Here is a 22453-nt window from a genome sequence, read left to right as displayed (position 1 = left end):
CAGATCTCGCATCTCCGTTCATATGAAGCAGCAACAACACGTTACATTCCCCTTCGTATCTCATGAATGCCCCGATAATTATTTACATGGTGATAATAGCCAAAATAAGCCGCGCCTGTTCTCTGTTACGGGTTTATTCAAATCATAGTTTACATAGTATAATCAAATGTTGGGCCAAAAGGATTAGCTAGGCAAATCGGCCAGAATTCTGCGCAAATTACAATAAAATGATTCATTTTAGACACCTTGCTAGCTCTGAAAAGCGGGCCGGGCTGGAGGGACTGAGAAGAAAGCATACGGTGCATCATTTTTTGACAGAAAATATCTGCTACATCTATGCCATCCATGCTGCGGACGCGTCTACGGTAGAGTTGAGCGAACGTACTCTGCCAAGCTTGATGCTCGTTCGAGTATTAGCGTACTCGATGGTGCTCGTTACTCGAGACGAGCATCAAGTTGTGTTCGACCCCGCCACAGTTTTTGGCTCTCTCACGGAGAGGGAGAGGGAGATAGAGAACCATGAAAAAAAAAAGCTTGGCACCCGGCGTCCCACATACAAGAATGCTCGAGTCTCCCATTGTAGTCAACGGGGTTCGTTACTCGAGTAGAGCTCTCGAATTTTACGAAGAGCTCGACTCGAATAACGCGGACCCGAGCATTTGGGTGCTCGCTGATCTCTAGTCTATGGCTATGTTCACACCGCCGTTAGTTTTCTGTTTTCAGTGGATACATGAAAGCTTTAGAGAACGGATGGTAAAAATGGAAGCGAATGGAAAAAAATAGCATTTTTTTCTATGATCCATTTAACATATCTGTCAAAAACAGATGCTTTCCTTTCGGTTTCTATCCGTTTTTAATGGATCCTTTTTAAAATGTCCATGTTTTTTTTTCTCCACCTTTTCCTCCTAGGCCATGTCTCTTGCTCTATTGGGTCGAGAATTTTCGCAGCGTAATGCGGTCCCGTGCTCCTGCAGAGGCCTGCGGCTCACCTGCTCCCGGCCTCTTCATTCTCTGCTGTGCGCCGGCGCATGCGCGGAGCTGGCCCATCACTACTGACATTTCTGTGCAGGCCTCTGCGCACAGAATTGGACATGCCGCGATTTGTTTTTCGTGCGTGTTTTCATGCGGACCAATCACGGCGGTGGACAGAGGACACAGCGGAATCTCTTCGTGAAATCCCGCCGCGGAACTTCCGCCCGTGTGCAGGGGGCCTAAATTGACAGGCTGCGGATTTAAAATCCACACCATAAATCAATTTCTGCTGCAGATGTTTCCGCAGCCTGTGGATAGGATTTCTTCTCATCCACTTGGCCTGTACTGTAATATACTGTATGTAGATCTATATGGGTAGTATTAGATTTCCTTGAGCCTCTTTGGAATACAACATTCAGCTTTTGCTTGAAGTTTCTACAAACAACTTCTCTAATGTTTACCTTACAGCCCCCCGTTCAAGAGACCTATGGGGGTGTTATGGGTTTTAGATAACTTCTTGATATGGTGTAATCTGTAAGAACTTTGCCAATATATTTTGTTTAAGGCTGGGTTCCCATGGGTCATATTCTCAGTGGAAATCTTGCGGGTTTATCGCAGTGAAAAACCGCAAGATTTCCCCAGGGAAAGCATAGCTTTAAAACCGGCGGCACATAGCATCCAAATCTCGTCCACATGGCTGGCCAACCCCGGGATTAGCAGCCGCAGGCAAATTTGCGCAACAAATTTCGACACGGAAATTCCACAGCAAATCCGCCTTGTGTGAACCCAGCCTAAGGGTTGATTCAGATGACCGTATATCGGCTCAGTTTTCACGGTGTCCTCATCTGGCAGGGGGGGGGGGGGGGGAATGGAAGAGCCAGGAGCAGGAACTGAGCTCCCGCCCCCTCTCCACCCCCTTTCCGCCTCTCTGCACTATTTGCAATGAAAGGAGGCGGGACGGGGCGGGGCCAAGTTCCAAGAATTAGCCTCGCCTCTGTCCCGCCTCTCCCCATTGCAAATAGTGCAGAGGGGCGGAGAGGGGGTGGGAGCTCAGAGCACTGCTCCCGGCTCTTCCAGCCTCCTCCCCCTGCAGAGAGAGACGCCGTATATCGGCTGGGCATGAAAACCTAGCCGATATACGTTCGTCTGAATCCAGCTTTAAGGGTGACTACCCACTACAGTTTTTTTTCACTGCAAAATTCGCAGTGTTTTTTTTCTCTGCAGGGGTCTATGGGACTTGTTACCGCAAAAATCGCGATTTTGCACGATTGCGATTTTAACATTACAAGTCCCATAGACCGCTGCAGAAAAAAAAACGCTGGGAATTTTGCAGTGAAAAAAAACTGTAGTGGGTAGTCACCCTAAGGCCGCCTGGCCACGGGCAGGACGGATTCTTGCAAGCAGATTTCCGCCACGTGAGATCACTTAAAGTAATCGCGATGAACCTATCATTATGAAAGGTTCATTGCGAAAAATCGCAGCATGCCGTGAATTTTAGATGCAAACGGAATATCGCAATGGATTTACCGCTCACGTACATCAGGCTGCGCCTTTCATAGTTATCCTGTGGAAAGCGTTTTCAAGCGTGATTTGCTTGCGATTTATCGCTGTGGACCACGCTATGAATTATCACCTGTGGACAGCCAGCATAAAGGTTAGAAAGCGTTCAGTGTGGCGAATATGCAATCAGTAAAAGTAAAAACACATGGCAGCAGCACTCATACACATTTAAGGGCTCATGCCCATTGTGCCTGCGACATATCGCAGCAGAATCAGACGCGGCGCCCCCCCCCCCCAGAGACCCCATACTCACCTCTCCGGATCCACCACCCCGTGCTTTTTCAGTGCGGCGCATGATGCACTGGCGCTGGGCGGTGACGCAGATTCTCGCAGTACTTCCACTGTGCTCACAGCGGAAGTATCGTGGGACGGACGGCTTCCATTGACTGCAATAGAAGCCATCAGCTCGATTTTCCACATGGAATAAAACATGCTGCGATTCTCCCCTGCGAGCGAAAAACCGCAGTTGATTTCCGCTCGTGGGCAGGGGAGAATTGTTTACCACAGCATGTCTATGGACGGACAATGCTGCGGAATTTGCGGCAGGTGTCTGACTGCGAATTCCGAACGATCATCTGACCGTGGGCATTAGCCCTAAATAGGTTGTCTAGTTGTAAACTACTGATGGCCAATTCTTAGGATAGGACATCACTACTACATCCGACCCTGCTGATCAGCTGTTTATTTGGCTAGTGTGCTCAGTTGATTTCTGCAGGAAGCAGACGCTACATTCTCACTGCAGTGGCCAGGCTTGCTATTGTAAGCATAGTTTCTATTCACTTCAGCCTGGCCACTGCAGTGGGAATGGAGCTGTCTGCTTCCTGTAGAAATCAGCTCAGTACAGAAACACTCTGGCACAATGAAAAGCTCATCTGCGGAGGTTGCAGGCGGCAGACTCTTGCTGAACTAGTATCGATGGCCTATCCTGGCTTTACAACTGGACAAACCCTTTAACATCTGAATGAAAAGGCATATATGTAATATATACTTAATATATAAAAATGCAAGTTTCACATATTTTGATAAAATCATCTGGGTTCAACTGCCACATCAAGCAACCGTTAGCTCTTGGATGGGTTCCTAACTCCCATAGACCTCCCTTTGCGCATAAGCCTCAATGGATACAGGGAAAGCATTGAATCCATTAAGGCTTATGCAGAAGGAGAGGTGTCTTTTAAGAGTTAGGAGTCCATCTAACAGCAAATTGTTGCCTGGAGGTGGCAGATGAGCCCACATGTTTTGATCAAAATATGTGCTAAGAACCTTGCATTTTTAGGTATTAGTGTAGTATGTCTCCACTGGAAGTATGAGTTGGACGGGTGACCTACAAGTAACGCCCAGGTCACGCCCCAGTGGAGACATACTACAGTATCACTGGCTCGCTCACAGAGCAGCCAGCAGGGAGGAGGGGTGGCTGGAGGATATTTCTCTCCCCGCTCTCCCCCCTTCCCTCTCCATTCACTTTAGCAGCAACCGTTCAGTACTGACCTGGGCGTTACCTGTAGGTCAGCCCGGCCAACCCATACTACCGGTGTAGACATACTGCACTAATACCACATTTTTATATAGTTAGCACACATAACACTTATGCATTTTAATTCAGATATTTAATATGCATGACTGCTGTTGCCACATTTTTGCTTGCACTGTGTTTTAGTTTATTTGCTGGTGATGCTTTGTTTTTTGCTGCATTTGGAAGGTAGCAGATAATTTTGACAGCACTTTATAATAAAAGTGGTGCTTCACAGAATACTTGGTCTACCATTCCTTCAGCTTTTTCTCAATACAGCTCCAGCTCCGACCAGGGGCAGAATGGGAAAAAATTGGAAGGTTGACTGAAATAAAAACAAAAAAATACAGTAATCCCTTTGGTGGGTTGCATAAAGAAAATGTCCCATATTGACTCCCCTGATTACTGAAGATAACACGGACGGACAGTAACTGACCACGGACTGGCTCTGGGGGCACATACTTTTTCACAGTTCAGTATAAATAACTTGCACCCACCATGCAGATACACTGATGAAAGATATTTTTAGTAAAACCTTAACTGCTTGAAATTTCCGGCCCACTTGAAGGCTTACCACAATTTCGCACCATGCTGTGAAACTACTTTCTTATCTGGCTCATTTCATCAAGTGCTTCTTATGATTGATGTACAATGCACTAACATACGATGAAGCAGCTTTATGTTCAGGGGGATCATAGTTTATGCTTGAAGAACAGAAAGGAAATTCAGAACATGACGAAAGTAATAAAGAGCTTCACCAGAAGTTCAAGGCAGCACCTCATGGTTTCACACCACACAAGCTTTCTGCTTCGCTTCCCATTACAATCAGGTCCCTAAAGCAAAATATCGAGGACCAAGTCCTGATGTACAATTGTAAGAGAAATTTATGAATGCGTTCGATTTCTGCATCGATTACTCTTAAAATGTGGTCTGATTTGTGTTTAATTGTGACAATTTAACTATACTAATAAATAAGAATAAGAACCTTTATTTGTATATCTCCAACTTATTTCGCAACGCTACTCATGTTACCGACCTCGGAAGGATGAGACGACCTTAAGCTGTCTGCCCAAACTACGCGGGGATTGAACCCACAACCTTTAGGTCGTGAGTGACAGCTTAGAACTGCATTTCTGCTGCCTTATGCTACTGACATGCAAACGGTATTCTTTCATTGACCACAGTGAGGCATATGTATCATGCTTTGTACTCATTTTACAGGCATTGAAAGCACCAAAACACAAGATGCCCCAAACATATTTGAACCATTGAGACTTGTCTGAAATGACAGAGTAATAAGGCCCCAGTAGTGGCCCTAATAGTAATAGTAACCCCCTTAATAGCCCCAGTAATAATTGTGAACCAGTTAGTGGCCCCAGTAGTAATACTGAACCCCACCTCATAGTGGCCTTATTAGTAATAGTCATCCCCATAGTGGTCCCAGAAGTAATAATGACCCTGTTAGTGGACCCAGTAGTATAAGTGACTCCCATAGTGACCCAAGTAAAACCACATTAGTGGCCACAGTAGTAATAGTGACGGTATTAGTGTATCTTGACTCCACCAGCAATAGCTGGTGGAGTCAAGATTAACAGGGGGTGACGCTCCCTGTTACTGATTGGCTGCGCACCTTCTTGGGCACAATGTCCTGGAAGGGCACTAAAGAGAGCTAGAAAAAGGCATTGAGTGGCCGCCGGAGGTGCAGATACAGCTCCAAGTAGCTTCTCCGGCGGCGCCCCAGAATGCGGAACCCCCCTCAGTGCATAAGTGTTGTGGCACCAGGGCAGCACGGAGGCCACATGCAACATACAGCGTTAGGCCAGCCGAATGTTATTTTATTGTCAGCTGTCAGCGGGGTGGTGGCGGCCGGCCGCCACGGACCTCACAGCAGCGGCAGGGACTGAGGTGTCAGGCCGGCAGGCGGGTGGGACGCATGCCACAAATGCCGGCCGGGGCAAAGGTAAGACGCTGCTGTGTCTCGATCCATTTCTGCCGGCTGTGCTGCCTTAGGCTGACGGTTAGTTGTCTTCTTTGCCTTACATTTTTACCTGTTAATGCTGCCATGTTACAGCGGCAACATGGCAGTATTTTCAGGTAATAATATAAGGCAAAGAAGACAACTAACCGTCAGCGTAAGCCAGCACGGCCGGCAGAAATGGCTCCACAGTGTGCTGCAGGCTTGACCCTATCGGGAGCTGGGGGGGTCAAACCCCTAGCTTCTGGTGGCATCAGGATACACTAATACCAATAGTGACTCCTATAATTGCCCCAGTTATCGTGTCCCCCATAGTACGGCCAGTAATAATAGTGTCCCCCACAGTGGGCCCAGTAGTAATAGTGACCCCCATATTAGTGCCAGCAGTAATCGTGTCCCTCTATTAGCCTCCAGCCCAGCAGCAACCCAACAGGCATTTTACTCACCCAGCCTGCAGCTCCGTCTGCTGGCAGTTGTAGCTGCTGAGCCTGTGAGCCCTGACCTTCCTCCGGCGTCTGCACTGCATACAGACCAGCGTCTGCATGCAGGAACACCAATGCCAGGGGAGAGGTCAGCAGCGGTGGCCACCAGACTGGAGCTGCAGGCTGGGTGAGTGAAATGCCTATTGGGTTGCTGCCTGTCCAGCTCACAGTAAACAATTATTTTTTACTGGCCATTAATGGCCGGTAAAAGAGAATTACCAGCCAGGTGGCAACTTGTTGCCCCTCTGAGGTCTTGCAGACTGCCACCTGAGGTATGTAGTGTATGGGTATGTAGGTATGTAATGTATAGGTATGTAGTGTATGGGTATGTAGTGTATGGGCATGTAGGTATGTAATGTATGGGTATGTAGTGTATGGGTATGTAGGTGTGTAGTGTATTAGTATGTAGTGTATGGGTATGTAGTTTATGTATGTAGTGTATGGTTATGTAGGTATGTAGTGTATGGGTATGTAGGTGTGTAGTGTATTAGTATGTAGTGTATGGGTATGTAGTTTATGGTTATGTAGGTATGTAGTGTATGGGTATGTAGGTGTGTAGTGTATTAGTATGTAGTGTATGGGCATGTAGGTGTGTAGTATATTAGTATGTAGTGTATGGGCATGTAGGTGTGTAGTGTATGGGTATGTAGTGTATGGTTATGTAGGTATGTAGTGTATGGGTATGTAGGTGTGTAGTGTATTAGTATGCAGTGTATGGGTATGTAGTGTGTGGTTATATAGGTATGTAGTGTATGGGTATGTAGGTGTGCAGTGTATTAGTATGCAGTGTATGGGTATGTAGTGTATGTATGTAGTGTATGGTTATGTAGGTATGTAGTGTATGGGCATGTAGGTGTGTAGTGTATTAGTATGTAGTGTATGGGCATGTAGTGTATGTATGTAGTGTATGGTTATGTAGGTGTGTAGTGTATGGGCATGTAGGTATGTAGTGTATGGGTATGTAGGTGTGTAGTGTATTAGTATGTAGTGTATGGGCATGTAGGTGTGTAGTATATTAGTATGTAGTGTATGGGTATGTAGGTGTGTAGTGTATTAGTATGTAGTGTATGGGCATGTAGGTGTGTAGTATATTAGTATGTAGTGTATGGGCATGTAGGTGTGTAGTGTATGGGTATGTAGTGTATGGTTATGTAGGTATGTAGTGTATGGGTATGTAGGTGTGTAGTGTATTAGTATGCAGTATATGGGTATGTAGGTGTGTAGTGTATGGGTATGTAGTGTATGGTTATGTAGGTATGTAGTGTGTGGGTATGTAGGTGTGTAGTGTATTAGTATGCAGTGTATGGGTATGTAGTGTATGGTTATATAGGTATGTAGTGTATGGGTATGTAGGTGTGTAGTGTATTAGTATGCAGTGTGTGGGTATGTAGTGTATGGTTATGTAGGTATGTAGTGTATGGGTATGTAGGTGTGTAGTGTATGGGTATGTAGTGTATGGTTCTGTAGGTATGTAGTGTATGGGTATGTAGGTGTGTAGTGTATGGGTATGTAGGTGTGTAGTGTATGGGTATGTAGGTGTGTAGTGTATGGGTATGCAGGTATATAGTGTATGGGTATGCAGGTATATAGTGTATGGGTATGCAGGTATATAGTGTATGGGTATGCAGGTATATAGTGTATGGGTATGCAGGTATATAGTGTATGGGTGTGTAGTGCATGGGTAGGCAGGTATATAGTGTATGGGTATGCAGGTATATAGTGTATGGGTATGCAGGTGTGTAGTGTATGGGTATGCAGGTATATAGTGTATGGGTATGTAGGTATGTAGTGTATGGGTATGTAGGTATGTAGTGTATGGGTATGCAGGTATATAGTGTATGGGTATGCAGGTATATAGTGTATGGGTGTGTAGTGCATGGGTAGGCAGGTATATAGTGTATGGGTATGCAGGTATATAGTGTATGGGTATGCAGGTGTGTAGTGTATGGGTATGCAGGTATATAGTGTATGGGTATGTAGGTATGTAGTGTATGGGTATGTAGGTATGTAGTGTATGGGTTTGTTGGTGTGTAGTGTATTAGTATGCAGTGTGTGGGTATGTAGTGTATGTATGTAGTGTATGGGTATATAGGTATGTAGTGTATGGGTATATAGGTATGTAGTGTATGGGTATATAGGTATGTAGTGTATGGGTATGTTAGTGTATGCAGTGCAGATTTCTAGGGTAAACCTCCTGTACAGCATTGTTTTAGTTTCCCGATTAGACTGTTTCACCAAGCATGAGGGCAGAGGACGGCGGACTGCAGGCGAGAGGTAGGTAATGTATGGGTATGTAGTGTATGGGTATGTAGTGTATGGGTATGTAGGTGTGTTGTGTATTAGTATGCAGTGTATGGGTATATAGGTATGCAGTGTATGGGTATATAGGTATGTAGTGTATGGGTATATAGGTATGCAGTGTATGGGTATATAGGTATGTAGTGTATGGGTATGTTGGTGTATGCAGTGCAGATTTCTAGGGTAAACCTCCAGTACAGCAGTGTTTTTAGTTTCCCGATGAGACTGTTCCACCAAGCATGAGAGCAGAGGACGGCGGACTGCAGGCGAGAGGTAGGTAATGTATAGGTATATAGGTATGTAGTGTATGGGTATGTAGTGTATGTATGTAGTGTATGGGTATATAGGTATGTAGTGTATGGTTATATAGTGTATGGGTATGTTGGTGTATGCAGTGCAGATTTCTAGGGTAAACCTCCTGTACAGCAGTGTTTTTAGTTTCCCGATGAGACTGTTCCACCAAGCATGAGGGCAGAGGACGGCGGACTGCAGGCGAGAGGTATGTAGTGTATGGGTATATAGGTATGTAGTGTATGGGTATATAGGTATGTAGTGTATGGGTATATAGTGTATGGGTATGTAGGTGTGTAGTGTATGGGTATATAGTGTATGGGTATGTAGGTATGTAATGTATGGGTATGTTAGTGTATGCAGTGCAGATTTCTAGGGTAAACCTCCAGTACAGCAGTGTTTTTAGTTTCCCGATGAGACTGTTCCACCAAGCATGAGGGCAGAGGACGGCGGACTGCAGGCGAGAGGTCAATCTGATTTTTTTCCAGGAAGTTACACAGCAAACCGAAGTCACCGAGGTTATGTCAAGTCATGAAAGTACGGATATAAAGAGCTAGAAGTGTATTGTGTAACATCAGCGGTCACTCCTCACCTCCAGGCTCTGGCAATACAGAAATTAACCCATTAGGTGTGCTCACCCTTCCCTATCTATATGCTATGCTCACATTCACATACTGGATATATAGTTCTATCTCATATCTAACAGCCGTATAGAAATTTTAGAGTATATACAAGGGATGCAAACAGAAATGCAAAACCCTCCATACATGGATCTGGCATTGAGGTAAGGCTACACCTGTGTATTGTCCTGTATACACAGCCATTCCCAAATATACTTAGAATCAATCCTTTAATTAGGCAGAGCGGTCTGGAAATAAAGTAGGGCAGCTGCAATGAAATGAAGCTCTACCTGGGCCCGTCTACCGCATGCAGAATCCAGGCTGTCATACACAGCTGGTGTGCTGATAATTTAGGATTTACCTATCTACTATTTCTGTTAGACCATACATATACTGTAGAGGTGCCATCAGTCACATCAGCACCCGTCCACAATGGGGGCACACAATCTAATTGTCTATCGCAGATGCACACGGGAATGGGGGGCGGGTGAACTTTGTAGGAAGCCAAGTAAGCTATAAGTATATTTTTGGAACATGGGAGGAAGTGCAAACCTGGGTAGAGCATATATACTCCATGCAAATATTGCCCGTGGTCGGATTTGAATCCCAAGATCCATGTCCCCTCCTCACTGTGGGCTCACTGCGCCAACGAAGAGATTGAGTGGAGAGGCAGATGCGCATGCGCGGTGCTGCTCTGTTCATCCTCAGTGGGGCGCAGTGCTTGTACTTGGCTATTTCCATCAGATCCATTGAAATGAATGGAGGACCGGTAGGTAATTCCCCAACTTTTTTAGAGGTAGCTGGAGTTACCCTTTAGTCTCAGCTTCTACCCCCAGAATAATGAATCACAGCACAGGGTATTCCCATCCTCATAAGTAACAAGAGTAATTATACCGTAAAGTAGGTCAACGTGAAACCAGGATAGCATTGTCACAACTCTTAACGAGAGGCACAGCTGGTGGCGGCATAGAAGTAGCTGCTGCCATTGTCATACGGTCATCAGGCTCATATATACTGGATCAGAGGGGGTCGCAGGGTGCCAAATGTTTCAATATCAGAACAATCGTCTTTACGCAGCATACAGTTATATGTAAAAGTAAGTGAACCCTTAGGAATGATGTGGATTGTTGCACTGATTACTACTAAAATGTGGTCCGCTTGTTATCAAAGTCCCAATTATAGACAAACACTTGTATCACTCATGTCTGATATTGAGTAAGCCGGTCTCACACGACCCGATTTGGACTGCGGAATCCGTGATCGTCACCCGCACGAATGATCCGTGGTATTTGGCATCCATTAACAAGAATAGACCATTGGCATGTCGGCTCACATGAGTGGACACCGCTTCTGATTTCGGCTCGTGGAAATAAAATTGTAACAGGCTGTATTCCGCACGGACGGCTTGCATTGAGGTCAATGGAAGCTGTCTGACCCGCGGCCCATCTGCAATTGACATTGCAGATATGTCGCGGGTACCGGCGTCCTCGCCTAGCGACGGTGCGGGAAAACAAGAGATTAAAAAAAGAAAATCTGTCTTGTATGGACGCGGTCGGGGGTCCAATGCGGGCTCCTGCATGCAGAATCCGACCCGTCCGTGTGAGAGCAGCCTAACATCCACAAGGTAGGGAGAAAAAGTAAGTGAACCTCTGTATTATACCTCTTTCACACGGACGACAGTGATATCGCCGCGAGAAAATTGCAGCAATATTGCATGTGTGTTCTGTGCGATATCGCTACGTTTTCTTGCGGCGATGTCACTACAAGGTCGCACGTGGCGCTACAAAGTCATGCGGCGGAGCTGGACAGCGCCTCTTAGGTGATGTATTGTGGTTTTTGTTTTTTTTAATCCAGATAGATTTTATTTTAGGGACAGACAGTAGGTATTTCCTACTGTAAAAGTTGCATTGCACCGCACAAATTTTGTTGCCCGTATGAAAGCGGCCTTAGGAGATGGCTGTGATTGGTTCATCAAGCACTGTAGTGGTTGGCTGAGCCACAGTGCTCGACAACCAATCAGAGCCAGTAATTCCTGGAGGTGGGGTTTTTGAACCTCGTCACTAGGAAGCACTGGCAGAGGACTACAGACAAGGGCTGGGGACCTGCATTGGAGAAGTGCAGCTGAGCGGACAGTGCCTGTTAGGTAATGTATTATTTTTTAAATTATTTTTAATGCAGATAGGGCTTATTTTTGGGTAGGGCTTATATCTTTAAAGCCCCGGAAAATCCTGGCAAAATGGCGCTACAAAGTCGCGCAACTTTGTAGCGACACAAAATCGCGATATTGCTGTGAGAAAATGCAGCGATATCGCACAGACCACAGATGCAATCTTGCTGCGATTTTCCCACGGCGATATCGCTGTCGCCTGTGTGAAAGAGGCCTTAGGGTATGGTCCTACAGTGTGGTAACAGCAATGCTTCGAAGCCTCGGCCCCTGGGTTTCATCTAGATCACCGAAAATGGCATCCGGATGAAAACCTGGACAGAACCACAGGCTACGATTACTGAAACGGAGACCAATAAGGTCGCAGCTTGAATGTGTTTTTACTCGTTTCTAGCGTTTGTGCCAGACAGAATAGCGCACTTAACTGAAGTGAATGGAAACCCACTTAAAAATAGGCTTTATTGGCCTCAGTTTAAATATTGGAAGCCTATGCTGCCATCAAGGTTTCTGACTGGATGCTGTTTTTGGCAATCCTGATGAAGCCCGAGGATGGAGGCCAAAACGTGCTGTGAACGAGGCCTTACTTCTCATGTACTGTAGGTGATGTAACAAGCAGAGCTTCTTTACACAGCATTTCTCATTCTTTTCCACCACATCATCATGTTTGTGTATGCGGACACGTGAAACCAAGATTTCCTGCCCCAAAGCCTTGTGAAGAAAATGATTGCTAATTGACACAATGGACAAATCATTGCTGTAAGGAAGTAATCTGCACTACGGGGTGCAGCCCACAGTCTGTCGCTGTTCCATTACCCTTAGCTAGGGCTGTCAACCATCATCAGGTCCACTTAATTATAATAACATAGAACCTAAGGATATATTAAGACACAAAGCAATCCCTACAAACACAAATCATAAAGAAGTTTAACCAGGAAAGTAACTGTTGCCTTTGATGTTCCCGAAGAAGGCTGTAAAAGTATCTTCTTCCCAATGACCGTTTATATATAGATACAATGGAAGTGCAAAGTTGGGCAACTTTGTAAATACATTTCATTACTTATCTTGTACCAATCTTGAGTTCCAGTTTACACCTCAGAGCTGTATTCAGAATTCTGCTGGCTGTCGTTGGAAACAGCGGTGTTGTTGTTAGACATATCCCCAACAACTACAGCTTCTGTAATGCAGCAAGACCCTCCAGGGAATCACCCGCATGTTTCAATCACTAGTCCGAAACATCTCTTGTGGTTCTCCACCAAGAATGGAAACGTTTCCTGACCAAAACAGTTAAAAGTTGAGTCACCGCATGAGGAGTGTATGCCAGGTTGTCATACAGCAAAGGGTGGACTCTTCGAGGAGTCAAACGCTGGAAGTTATTTCCAGCTTCTGAGAGTCGGGTGGAAGACTGAGCTGTTTTTGTTTGTTTTAGTGTATGCATGTCCCGATTTTGGATATTTCTTCACAATTTTACATTTTTAAGGGGTGTTTCCAAACTTCTGGAGGGTACTGTAAGCTGGCCATACCCATTAGATCACTATTGGCCAAGCCCAGTGATTTTGGCCAACCATCTAATGCATACGGAGGCCTCCTGACTCTCCTATGACAAGTTGAATTTCAACATAGCAAAGACAGTGGGACACATTGTATGTTCTAAGTGGGCAGAGATAAATACCAGGCATATTTGATACTATGACAAAACCTGGGTGTATGGAGCAGCATGTATGTTGCTTCTATATTGGCTTTTGTATGTAGTTTCATTATTATTATATACCTCTATTAAAAAAGGCTCTCGGAGGCTCCTTGTGTGTAGTGACCTCTTCTTCCGCTTGTGTAGAGCTTGTTGACCACTAGACACCTCTACGACGCAAAGAAGAGATGTCACCCAGTTACCAGTGTCTGAGACTGGCGCATTATTGGGATGTGAGAAGCTGGATGGTCAAATCGATAAATTGCCGCCACCTAACCAGACTATTAGGGTATGTCGGGACCAGTGGATATGGGAGTGCACACACAAAAGTTGTCCAGGCTCGGGACAAACCACCAGTGGAGAGGATCATCCAACAAGTATGAGCAGCATGTTTGTTGTCTGCCATCCAGTGACTGGTGGTGCCATCGTTACACCCCTGTGTCTGACGGAACCATTTCCAGGCGCTTGGATGAAGGCCATTTGGTCTCATGGCACTTATTATGTGTACTGCTTTTGACACCCACCATCGCCTCCCTTTGCAGTAATGTTGTGAACAACAAAACTCGACTGCTATGGAGTGGAACCGGGTTGTCTTCAACAACGAAACCAGGTTTAGTTTCGACACTGAGAATAGGCGTGTTCATGTCTGGAGACCTAGGGGTGGGCGCCTCAATCCTGCCTTTGCTGTGGAGTGGCACACTGCCCCCCTGCTGGTGTGAGGTACTATTGTATCTTGTCTCCACCACAAGTATGGATGGAGACCTAGTGATGGGCTGTACCCGCCTAGTTTATGCACACAAGTTACTGATTGGCTGGCTGGTGCAAGGTCCTAGCAGTGTGGAATGACTTTTGGCTTGGACCGATGGTTAGGGTTCATTGCAGTGTTAGGCTTACATTATTAGGTTACATGCTTCCATGTCAGAGCAGGGCTGCAGTAACATGGAAGCAGTTACAGCTAATAATCTAAGCCTTACACAAAAACTAACCCCAACTCTCCATCCCAGGCAAAACTGATTCCCCATGCTGCTAGGAGCTTGCCGCCCGTCTATCATCATCTACCCTCCAGCTCCCCCCGCCTCGCTGCCAAGCTGTTACCGGGGCTGCGCCCCTCCATCCAGCCATGAGGAGAGCGTTGCCCACTTCATGGGCACAGTAGGAGGACAGGAGCAGCTATCAGCAGTGCAGGACGAGCGAGCTGTGAGAGGAGAAGGGAGACTGGGGGGGCGAGTGGCAGGACCCACGAGCCCGACGACGGGAGCGAGCCACGAGCAGAGAAGGAAGACGACTGGGGGAATGAGTGGCAGGACCCGAGAGCCCGACGACGGGAGCGAGCCAGTCTTACCCTTGTCTCCACCTATACTTGTGGTGGAGACAAGATACAATAGTACCCTGGTGTGGTGGTCTGGGGGGCCATCGTATACAACAGTCATCACCCCTAGAAGTGGTACGAGGGACGATGAGAGGTCAGCGATATGTTCAGGACATCCTGCAGCCACATGTGTTCCTCTCATGGTGGCTTCCAAGAGACAGCAGGATAATGCTCAAACACACACGCAAGGGGGTCACAGAAAGCCCCCGCAACATTGTCACACTTTGGTGACTGCCCGGTCACCAGATTTATTGCCAATACAACATGTTGGGAACCATCTGGGATGCCAACTTCGACAGCCTACAAGTTTGCACGACCAAGAGGCTCAGTTACAGCAAATGTAGCGCGATATACCTCCATGCCCGCCCGTATCACACCTTGTGTTCAATAAATGGTCCTTTTGCTCTGATATTGCAACCACTTACTTATATCAATGTTACAGTCACTCAAAGAAAGCTTCCTTCAATTCTGACAACTCCGAGCTGCTTGATTTTCTTGACGGAGTGTATTTTTATTGGTTTTGTATTATCTTACGGTTTAATTTAGAAAAAAAACTTAACATCATACCAAACCAATAAAAAATACACTGGCTGTCAAAAAAAAGAAGAAAAAGTAGGGATATTGGTATAGCAACGAAACGCAGGATAGTGCAAACCATCTCATTCCCTATAGCCATGTATGGATGTGAGAGCTGGACTGCCAAAAAAGCTGATAGAAGGAGTATTGATGTGTTTGAGCTGTGGTGCTGGTGAAAGCTGCTGCGTACATCCTGGATGATGAGTGACAAACAGAGAAGTCCTGAATTGTATAAGACCCGATATATCACCGGAGGGCAAGATGGACGGGCTCAGGATCACAGATTTTGGCCATGTAATCCGAGTAGAGTCGCTGAAAAAAATCTATAATGCTTGGACAGATCAGTGGCAAAATAAGACCCGGCCGCCAAAGACCACGATGGCGGATACTGTCAGAGCGGATACTGGAATGGATATCACACCGCTGAAAGAAGCAGTACAAAACCGAAAAACATGGAGGGAGCTCGCCTTAAGGGTCACCGAGGGTGGTGAACGACTAAACGGCTAATAATAATACGTTTTTCTTTCTTCTTTTATATATATACACTTTTTTTATTTTGTGACAATTTTCGTTACTTTGGTTTGCTACCTATAAAGAAATGTATCCGTTAAGTTTACTGTTGTTTTTGCTTTTGGATTTTTGTTATATTTTATATCTTAGTAGATAAAATGCAGTTCTAGCCTTTGGCATATCTGCAGGTGTAACCTACATTACCACATATGATTCATGGGTACATGCCCACCAATAACTTTTCTGCAAGTATAGCTACATGTCCAGCAATGACTTTTCTGCATATACAGTAAAGGTACTTGCCAACCTATGACTTCTCTTCAGGAGTAAATCCATGCCAACCTATGACTTCTCTTCAGGAGTAAACACATGCCAACCTATGACTTCTCTTCAGGAGTAAATCCATGCCAACCTATGACTTCTCTTCAGGAGTAAACACATGCCAACCTATGACTTCTCTTCAGGAGTAAACACATGCCAACCTATGACTTCTCTTCAGGAGTAAACACATGCCAACCTATGACTTTTTATCAGGAGCAATACATGCCAACCTATGACTTCTCTGCAGGAGTAAATCCATGCCAACCTATGACTTCTCTTCAGGAGTAAACACATGCCAACCTATGACTTCTCTTCAGGAGTAAATACATGCCAACCTATGACTTCTATCATGTAAGTATAGATACATGCCAACCTATGACTTTTTTCACAAGTAATACATGCCAACTTATGACTTCTCCGCAGAAATAACCTGCATTCAAAACTATGACTTTTCTTTAGGATTAATTGCCTGCCAACCACTGACTTCTATCATGTAAGTATAGATACATGCCAACCTATGATTTCTTCTCAGGAGTAATACATGCCAACCTATGAGTTCTATCATGTAAGTATAGATACATGCCAACCTATGATTTCTTCTCAGGAGTAATACATGCCAACCTATGAGTTCTATCATGTAAGTATGGATACATGCCAACCTATGATTTCTTCTCAGGAGTAATACATGCCAACCTATGAGTTCTATCATGTAAGTATAGATACATGCCAACCTATGATTTCTTCTCAGGAGTAATACATGCCAACCTATGAGTTCTATCATGTAAGTATGGATACATGCCAACCTATGACTTCTTCCCGGGAGTAAAACTTGCCAACCTATTAGTTCTCCTCAGAATTAATATATGCCAACCTGTGACTTCTATTATATAAGTATGGATACATGCCAACCTATGAGTTCTCCTCAAAAGTAATAGATGCCAACCTCTGACTTCTATCATGTAAATATGGATACAGGCCAACCTATGAGTTCTCCTCAAAAGTAATAGATGCCAACCTCTGACTTCTATCATGTAAATATGGATACAGGCCAACCTATGAGTTCTCCACGGAAGTAATAGATGCCAGCCTATGACTTCTATCATGTAAATATGGATACATGCCAACCTCTGACTTCTCCTCAGAAGTAGTAGATGCCAACCTCTGACTACTATCATGGATACATGCCAACCTATGCGTTCTCCTCAGAAGTAATAGATGCCAACCTATGACTTCTATCATGTAAGTATGGATACATGCCAACCTATGAGTTCTCCTCAGAAGTAATAGATGCCAGCCTATGACTTCTATCATGCAAGTATGGATACATGCCAACCTCTGACATCTCCTAAGAAGTAATAGATGCCAACCTCCGACTTCTATCATGTAGATATGGATACATGCCAACCTATGCCATTTCTGCAGGTATAAATACATGCCAACTAATGGCATCCCCAATCCAACACAGCAGTCCCTGGTCTCTTCTTGACTTATTCTGCAGGCTCCTACAGCTAAAGAGGTTCTGCAGCAGCACAGACACAACTATTACACAAGACTAAGTGGTCCTGCAATCTCGGCGCAGCCAATGCATATACAGGTGCATGAGTCCCCCACAGCTCTCAGCCGGGGGGCAGTTGTGAGAATGGGGTCGGCAGCGTCCTCACCTGGAGCCCTGCACTCAGCACACACCGTGTTCTCCGGCTTGCGGGCCAGCTCCAGCAGGGCTCTCCTGTTCCTCTCTTCCGCCATGGTGCACAGCCCAGAGATGGCTTTATCTGCTGCTATCTCTGCTCTCCTCACCCTCCTCCTCCTCCTAGCCCACAGAGTGACACAGGCGAGGGCTACAGCAGGGGGGCTTCACGTAGTCCTCATGGCTGCAGGTGGACCTGTGCTCGCCTATTAGTGTCTCCTCCTTTCTTCTCATTCAAACTGGACTCGGCTTCTAGCAGACCGCTGACTTATTCTGTTCCGCATTCCTCCAAATATTAAGAAAGTCATGAGGAGATGCGCCGCTCGTGGGCGCCACCTGGCGGCCGCTGTGTGAGGCGCAGCGCCGGGCTTTCCCTCTGCTCTCACTACTGTACAATACAAAGGCTTACGTCATAGGTTTTACCATATAAGGACTTGGGACTTCCTAGTCAGGCAGAGCAGGGAGCTAAGGACAGGGGGGCTGCAGATTGTGGGGCTCTGAGCTGCAGTCCTCCTATTTGTCCTTAGATCATCTCCTCATGTTTATAGGAAAGGATTGTATTATTTCACACAATGGCGATCCGTCCAAATCACCGGCGTGTTTTTGATTTAATAATACTATGAATACTAATTTATGAAAACTGTGTAAAAAACCAAATTCTTTGTTTCCCATAGCGACTAGTCACAGCGCAGCATTGGGTGTGCTAACGCAGCAGAAAATTCCATAGCAAAATCCATTGTCCCATACAAAAAAAAAAAACGCATCAAAATCCAATTTGGACTCGGTTGCGGTTATGCAGCTGATTTCAGCCTGTACAAAAGCCGACAGCGGTGGCTCTCCGTAGCTGCAGGGGTGACCAGGGGCGTAACTATAGAGGGTGCAGGGGATGCGGTTGCACCCGGGCCCAGGAGCCTTGGGGGGCCCATAAGACCTCTCCTCTCCATATAGGGAACCCAGTACTATGAGTAAAGCATTATAGTTGGGGGCCCTGTTACAGGTTTTGCATCGGGCCCCGGTAGGAAGAGGCTTTTGTGCGTAACAGCAGCTGATTCCGAGTCAAAATCCATACCGGTGGTGCATATTTTGGCGCCGTTTTTAAGGCAGAAATGCTCCACAGCCTAAAGATGTGTTCACTGATTTGCTGCAGATTTAGGCCGCCTGCAGACGAGCGGGCCGGATCCGGCAGCAAGAATTCTCGCCGCGTGATCCGACCCGAGCGCCTGCAGGGACGAGCGCGTACTTACCCGCGCCTGGCGGCCTCGGCTCTTTCATGTGCCGGCTGCGGCGCAGCCGGCGCATGCGCAGACCGGAGCCGGCGGCCGGGTGAGTGCGTGCCCCGCACAAAAATAGGACATGCCGCGGTTTGTTTGCCGCACGAGATTTCGCGCTGCCAAACCGCGGCCGTCTGCATAGGAGTGCGTATTGTAATGCACTCCTATGCAAACTTTCAGTGGCGGAAATCCCGCGGGAAATACCGCCACGGGATTTCCGCCCGTGTGCAGGCGGCCTTAGGTGCAGATTTCACCCCTTCAATTTGAATTTAATTGAAAGATTGAAATCTGCAACAAAATCCACAGCTAATCAGCAATGTCTGAACGCACCCCAAGGACGCCCCCACACAGCGCTTGTCAGTTGCAGCAGAAAACCCACAGCAAATACGCTTTAAGGGCGGCTTCATATGCGTTTTGGCACACACCTCATCACAACACATTTTCTCCGTAAACAAGGTGCTCTTGCATGCGTATCTGCGAATCTAACTGTAGTTTTTGCGCACGCACGGCCTGTTCACATGGGCGTGGGACCTCCCACTCTGATTTAATAGGCTAGTTAGCCTAATAAGGCCCAGCTGTGTCCTTCTCCTTGCGGTTTTACACTGTTTTTCTTGAATCCCCTTGTGTATTGCATGCACCTTTGCACACCCTCCATAGACATCTATGGGTCCCTTTGGTGCGCAAATGGGCACAAAATAGAGCATGTTCAAATTTTTTACGCGTGAGAGAAATACGCGCGTAAAAAAGGGAAATGAGAATGAACGCATTGATATCAATAGGTTCTGTTCTCTGTGTATTGCGCGGAAATACGTCTGTGGGAAGCCGCCCTCAGGGTACATCCACACATAGCAGAATTGGTGCAGAAAAGCTGAACCAATATCCGCAGCAAAATCCACACATTTGGTGCAATTTTTTGCTGCAGTTGCGCAGCAAACTTCACTCAAAAAGGTGAATTCTGCTGGAGATCCGCGTCAAATCACAGCAAAAACTGCATGAAATGAGGTCTCTGCCTCACATATTGACCCCTAGGGTTCTATCCCACTTCCTCCGAATGCATAGATGAAAACCAGAATGGAACTAGTGTTGGATTGTAAATTATGAAAAGCGCCTACGGATACAAACGGAAGCGATCCGTTTTCTTGACTGAACCGTTTCCTTTAGTTCACATTAGCCATTCGTTTTTTGAAGAGGAATCAGTTAATTATGGATAAAAGAACATTGATGTGATCGGCCCCCTAGTGGTAGGTCCTCCGCAGTGGGTTTAGAGTCCTCTCTAGTGGGTTACAAGTGGCTTTGGTGGTGGTTCACGAATGATTTGCGGTGGTGAGATGCCAGTGATTTGGGGGAGTGGGGTCATAAAATGAATCAATATAATTATTTCATTGGATTTTAGGGGAAAGTGGAATGACAGGACCTGCTAAAGAGGTTCTGCAGCATCATATAATGCTGGTGCTCAAGGCCTAGACTAGGAGTGCACAAGCCGCCCCCCAAACCAAGAGACAATTTCATCATTGGTGGATAGATGGCAGCTCTATTCCCTCTTGGAAGATATAAGTGACTATATATCGGCTGCACCCGTCGCTGATTTTGGTGCAGATCTGCAGTAGATTGCACCATTTCTATTGAATTCAAACTGAAGGGATGAAATTTGCTGCAATTCTGCCCAAAATCCACAACAAATCAATGACGTGTGAACGAACCCAATAGTGTAGACATCCTGAAGATATGGGTGCAGATGGTCAGCTAACAGGTCCCTGTACTATTCAATATTCAATGATTGTGGTATAACCAATGGTCTTAGGCCAGGGGGCCAAGGGCCCCCGCCATATACTAAATTACTGCTGCTGCCCGCTCAGGGAGAGGAGGACCATTACCCGAGAAGCCGGCAGTCCCTTCCACTGAGAGACTGCAGTTGTGATTGGTCACAACTGCAATCTATTAGTGCACTGCCAGCCGCATGATTGGTCGGACTGGCGGTGCACTGACAGTATCTGAGAGCAGAGGAGGGAAGAGGACCATGAGGTGCAACAAGCTATGCACTGTATATAATCATATATGTATAGCTGGTATAAATTATTACATAATTATATAAGGAGATATCCAAATTATACCAGCACGGTCCCTATCACTATATACAGAAGACTTATAGTGTTTACCAGCTGTACATATATAATTATATACAGAAGATACCCAGGTTACACCATCATGTTCGATATATACATCTCCTGTATAGTGATATCGACCATGCGGTGTAACAAGGTATCTCCTGTATGTAATTATACAAATATACCTGGTATATGTTATACCAGCTGTACATACATAATTATATACAGGAGATACCCAGGTTATACCAGCATGGTATATATCACTATTACAGGATGTATAACGTACACCAGATGTATACAGTAAAACCTCTACTACCATAGCATTGACAACTACTAAGGCCGATTTTGAGTAAGGCCGTTTTTTTAGCCAAAATTTTGTCTCTAGTAACATTGGTTGCCTCTAATAACACCGGCTTGTGCCGACCCACGTGACCTTGCTGCTGAACCCATGTGATCTCCTGTTGAGCGTCTCCTCCCCCTGCTGCTAATGCAACCCACCCTTCTCCATCATCGGTGATGGGTAATACACTAGTACAGTACAGTACAGTACTGTACAATTACACTGCAATGTAACAGCACAGAGAACACAGTGATAACGCTGAGGTCAGATGATGTACTGTAGTACAGCAGATGTCACCTGCAGTCCTATGTAACAGCACAGAGAACACAGTGATAACGCTGAGGACAGATGATGATGTCACCTGCAGTTCTATTAAACAGCACAGAGAACACAGTGATAATGCTGAGGACAGATAATGATGAAACCTGTAGTCCTATGTAACAGCACAGAGAACACACACAGTAACATGTTCAATAACATGTTAAATGTTCATTTATTCTTTACAGTTTATCCTTTTTATATTCATTTTTTACTGTTATTGTTTTTGGTATTAAAGACCAGATTTATTGTCCATTAAATGTGGTTTGGTGTGTTTTTTGGAATGTCTAGAACGAATTAATTGGATTGACATTGATACCTATGGAAATAATTACTTTGAGTAACAATGGTTTCAAGTAAAACCGATTGCTTTCTGACGGATTACCAACGTTAGTAGAGG

The 22453-nt window shown here is 45.7% G+C and overlaps 1 protein-coding gene across 2 annotated transcripts in view; it reads right to left on the bottom strand.

The window, feature by feature from the left end:
* ADAP1 (ArfGAP with dual PH domains 1) overlaps nucleotides 1-18295 on the bottom strand; it is a 151041-nt gene extending 132746 nt beyond the window's left edge. Inside the window, exon 1 of one of the 2 annotated variants that reach the window (XM_066576355.1) lies at nucleotides 17994-18295. In XM_066576355.1, the coding sequence (XP_066432452.1) occupies nucleotides 17994-18078 (85 nt within the window). In that variant the 5' untranslated portion in view covers nucleotides 18079-18295. The remainder of the gene's footprint in view (nucleotides 1-17993) is intronic. The other variant, XM_066576356.1, reaches the window with a different exon arrangement.
* Between the last annotated feature and the right edge of the window lie 4158 nt (nucleotides 18296-22453).

This window comes from Eleutherodactylus coqui, chromosome 8 (genome assembly GCF_035609145.1).
Source record: "Eleutherodactylus coqui strain aEleCoq1 chromosome 8, aEleCoq1.hap1, whole genome shotgun sequence".
NCBI lineage: Eukaryota > Metazoa > Chordata > Amphibia > Anura > Eleutherodactylidae > Eleutherodactylus > Eleutherodactylus coqui.
Note: the sequence above shows the minus strand (reverse complement) of the source record. Positions and strands in the feature narration are given on the sequence as shown.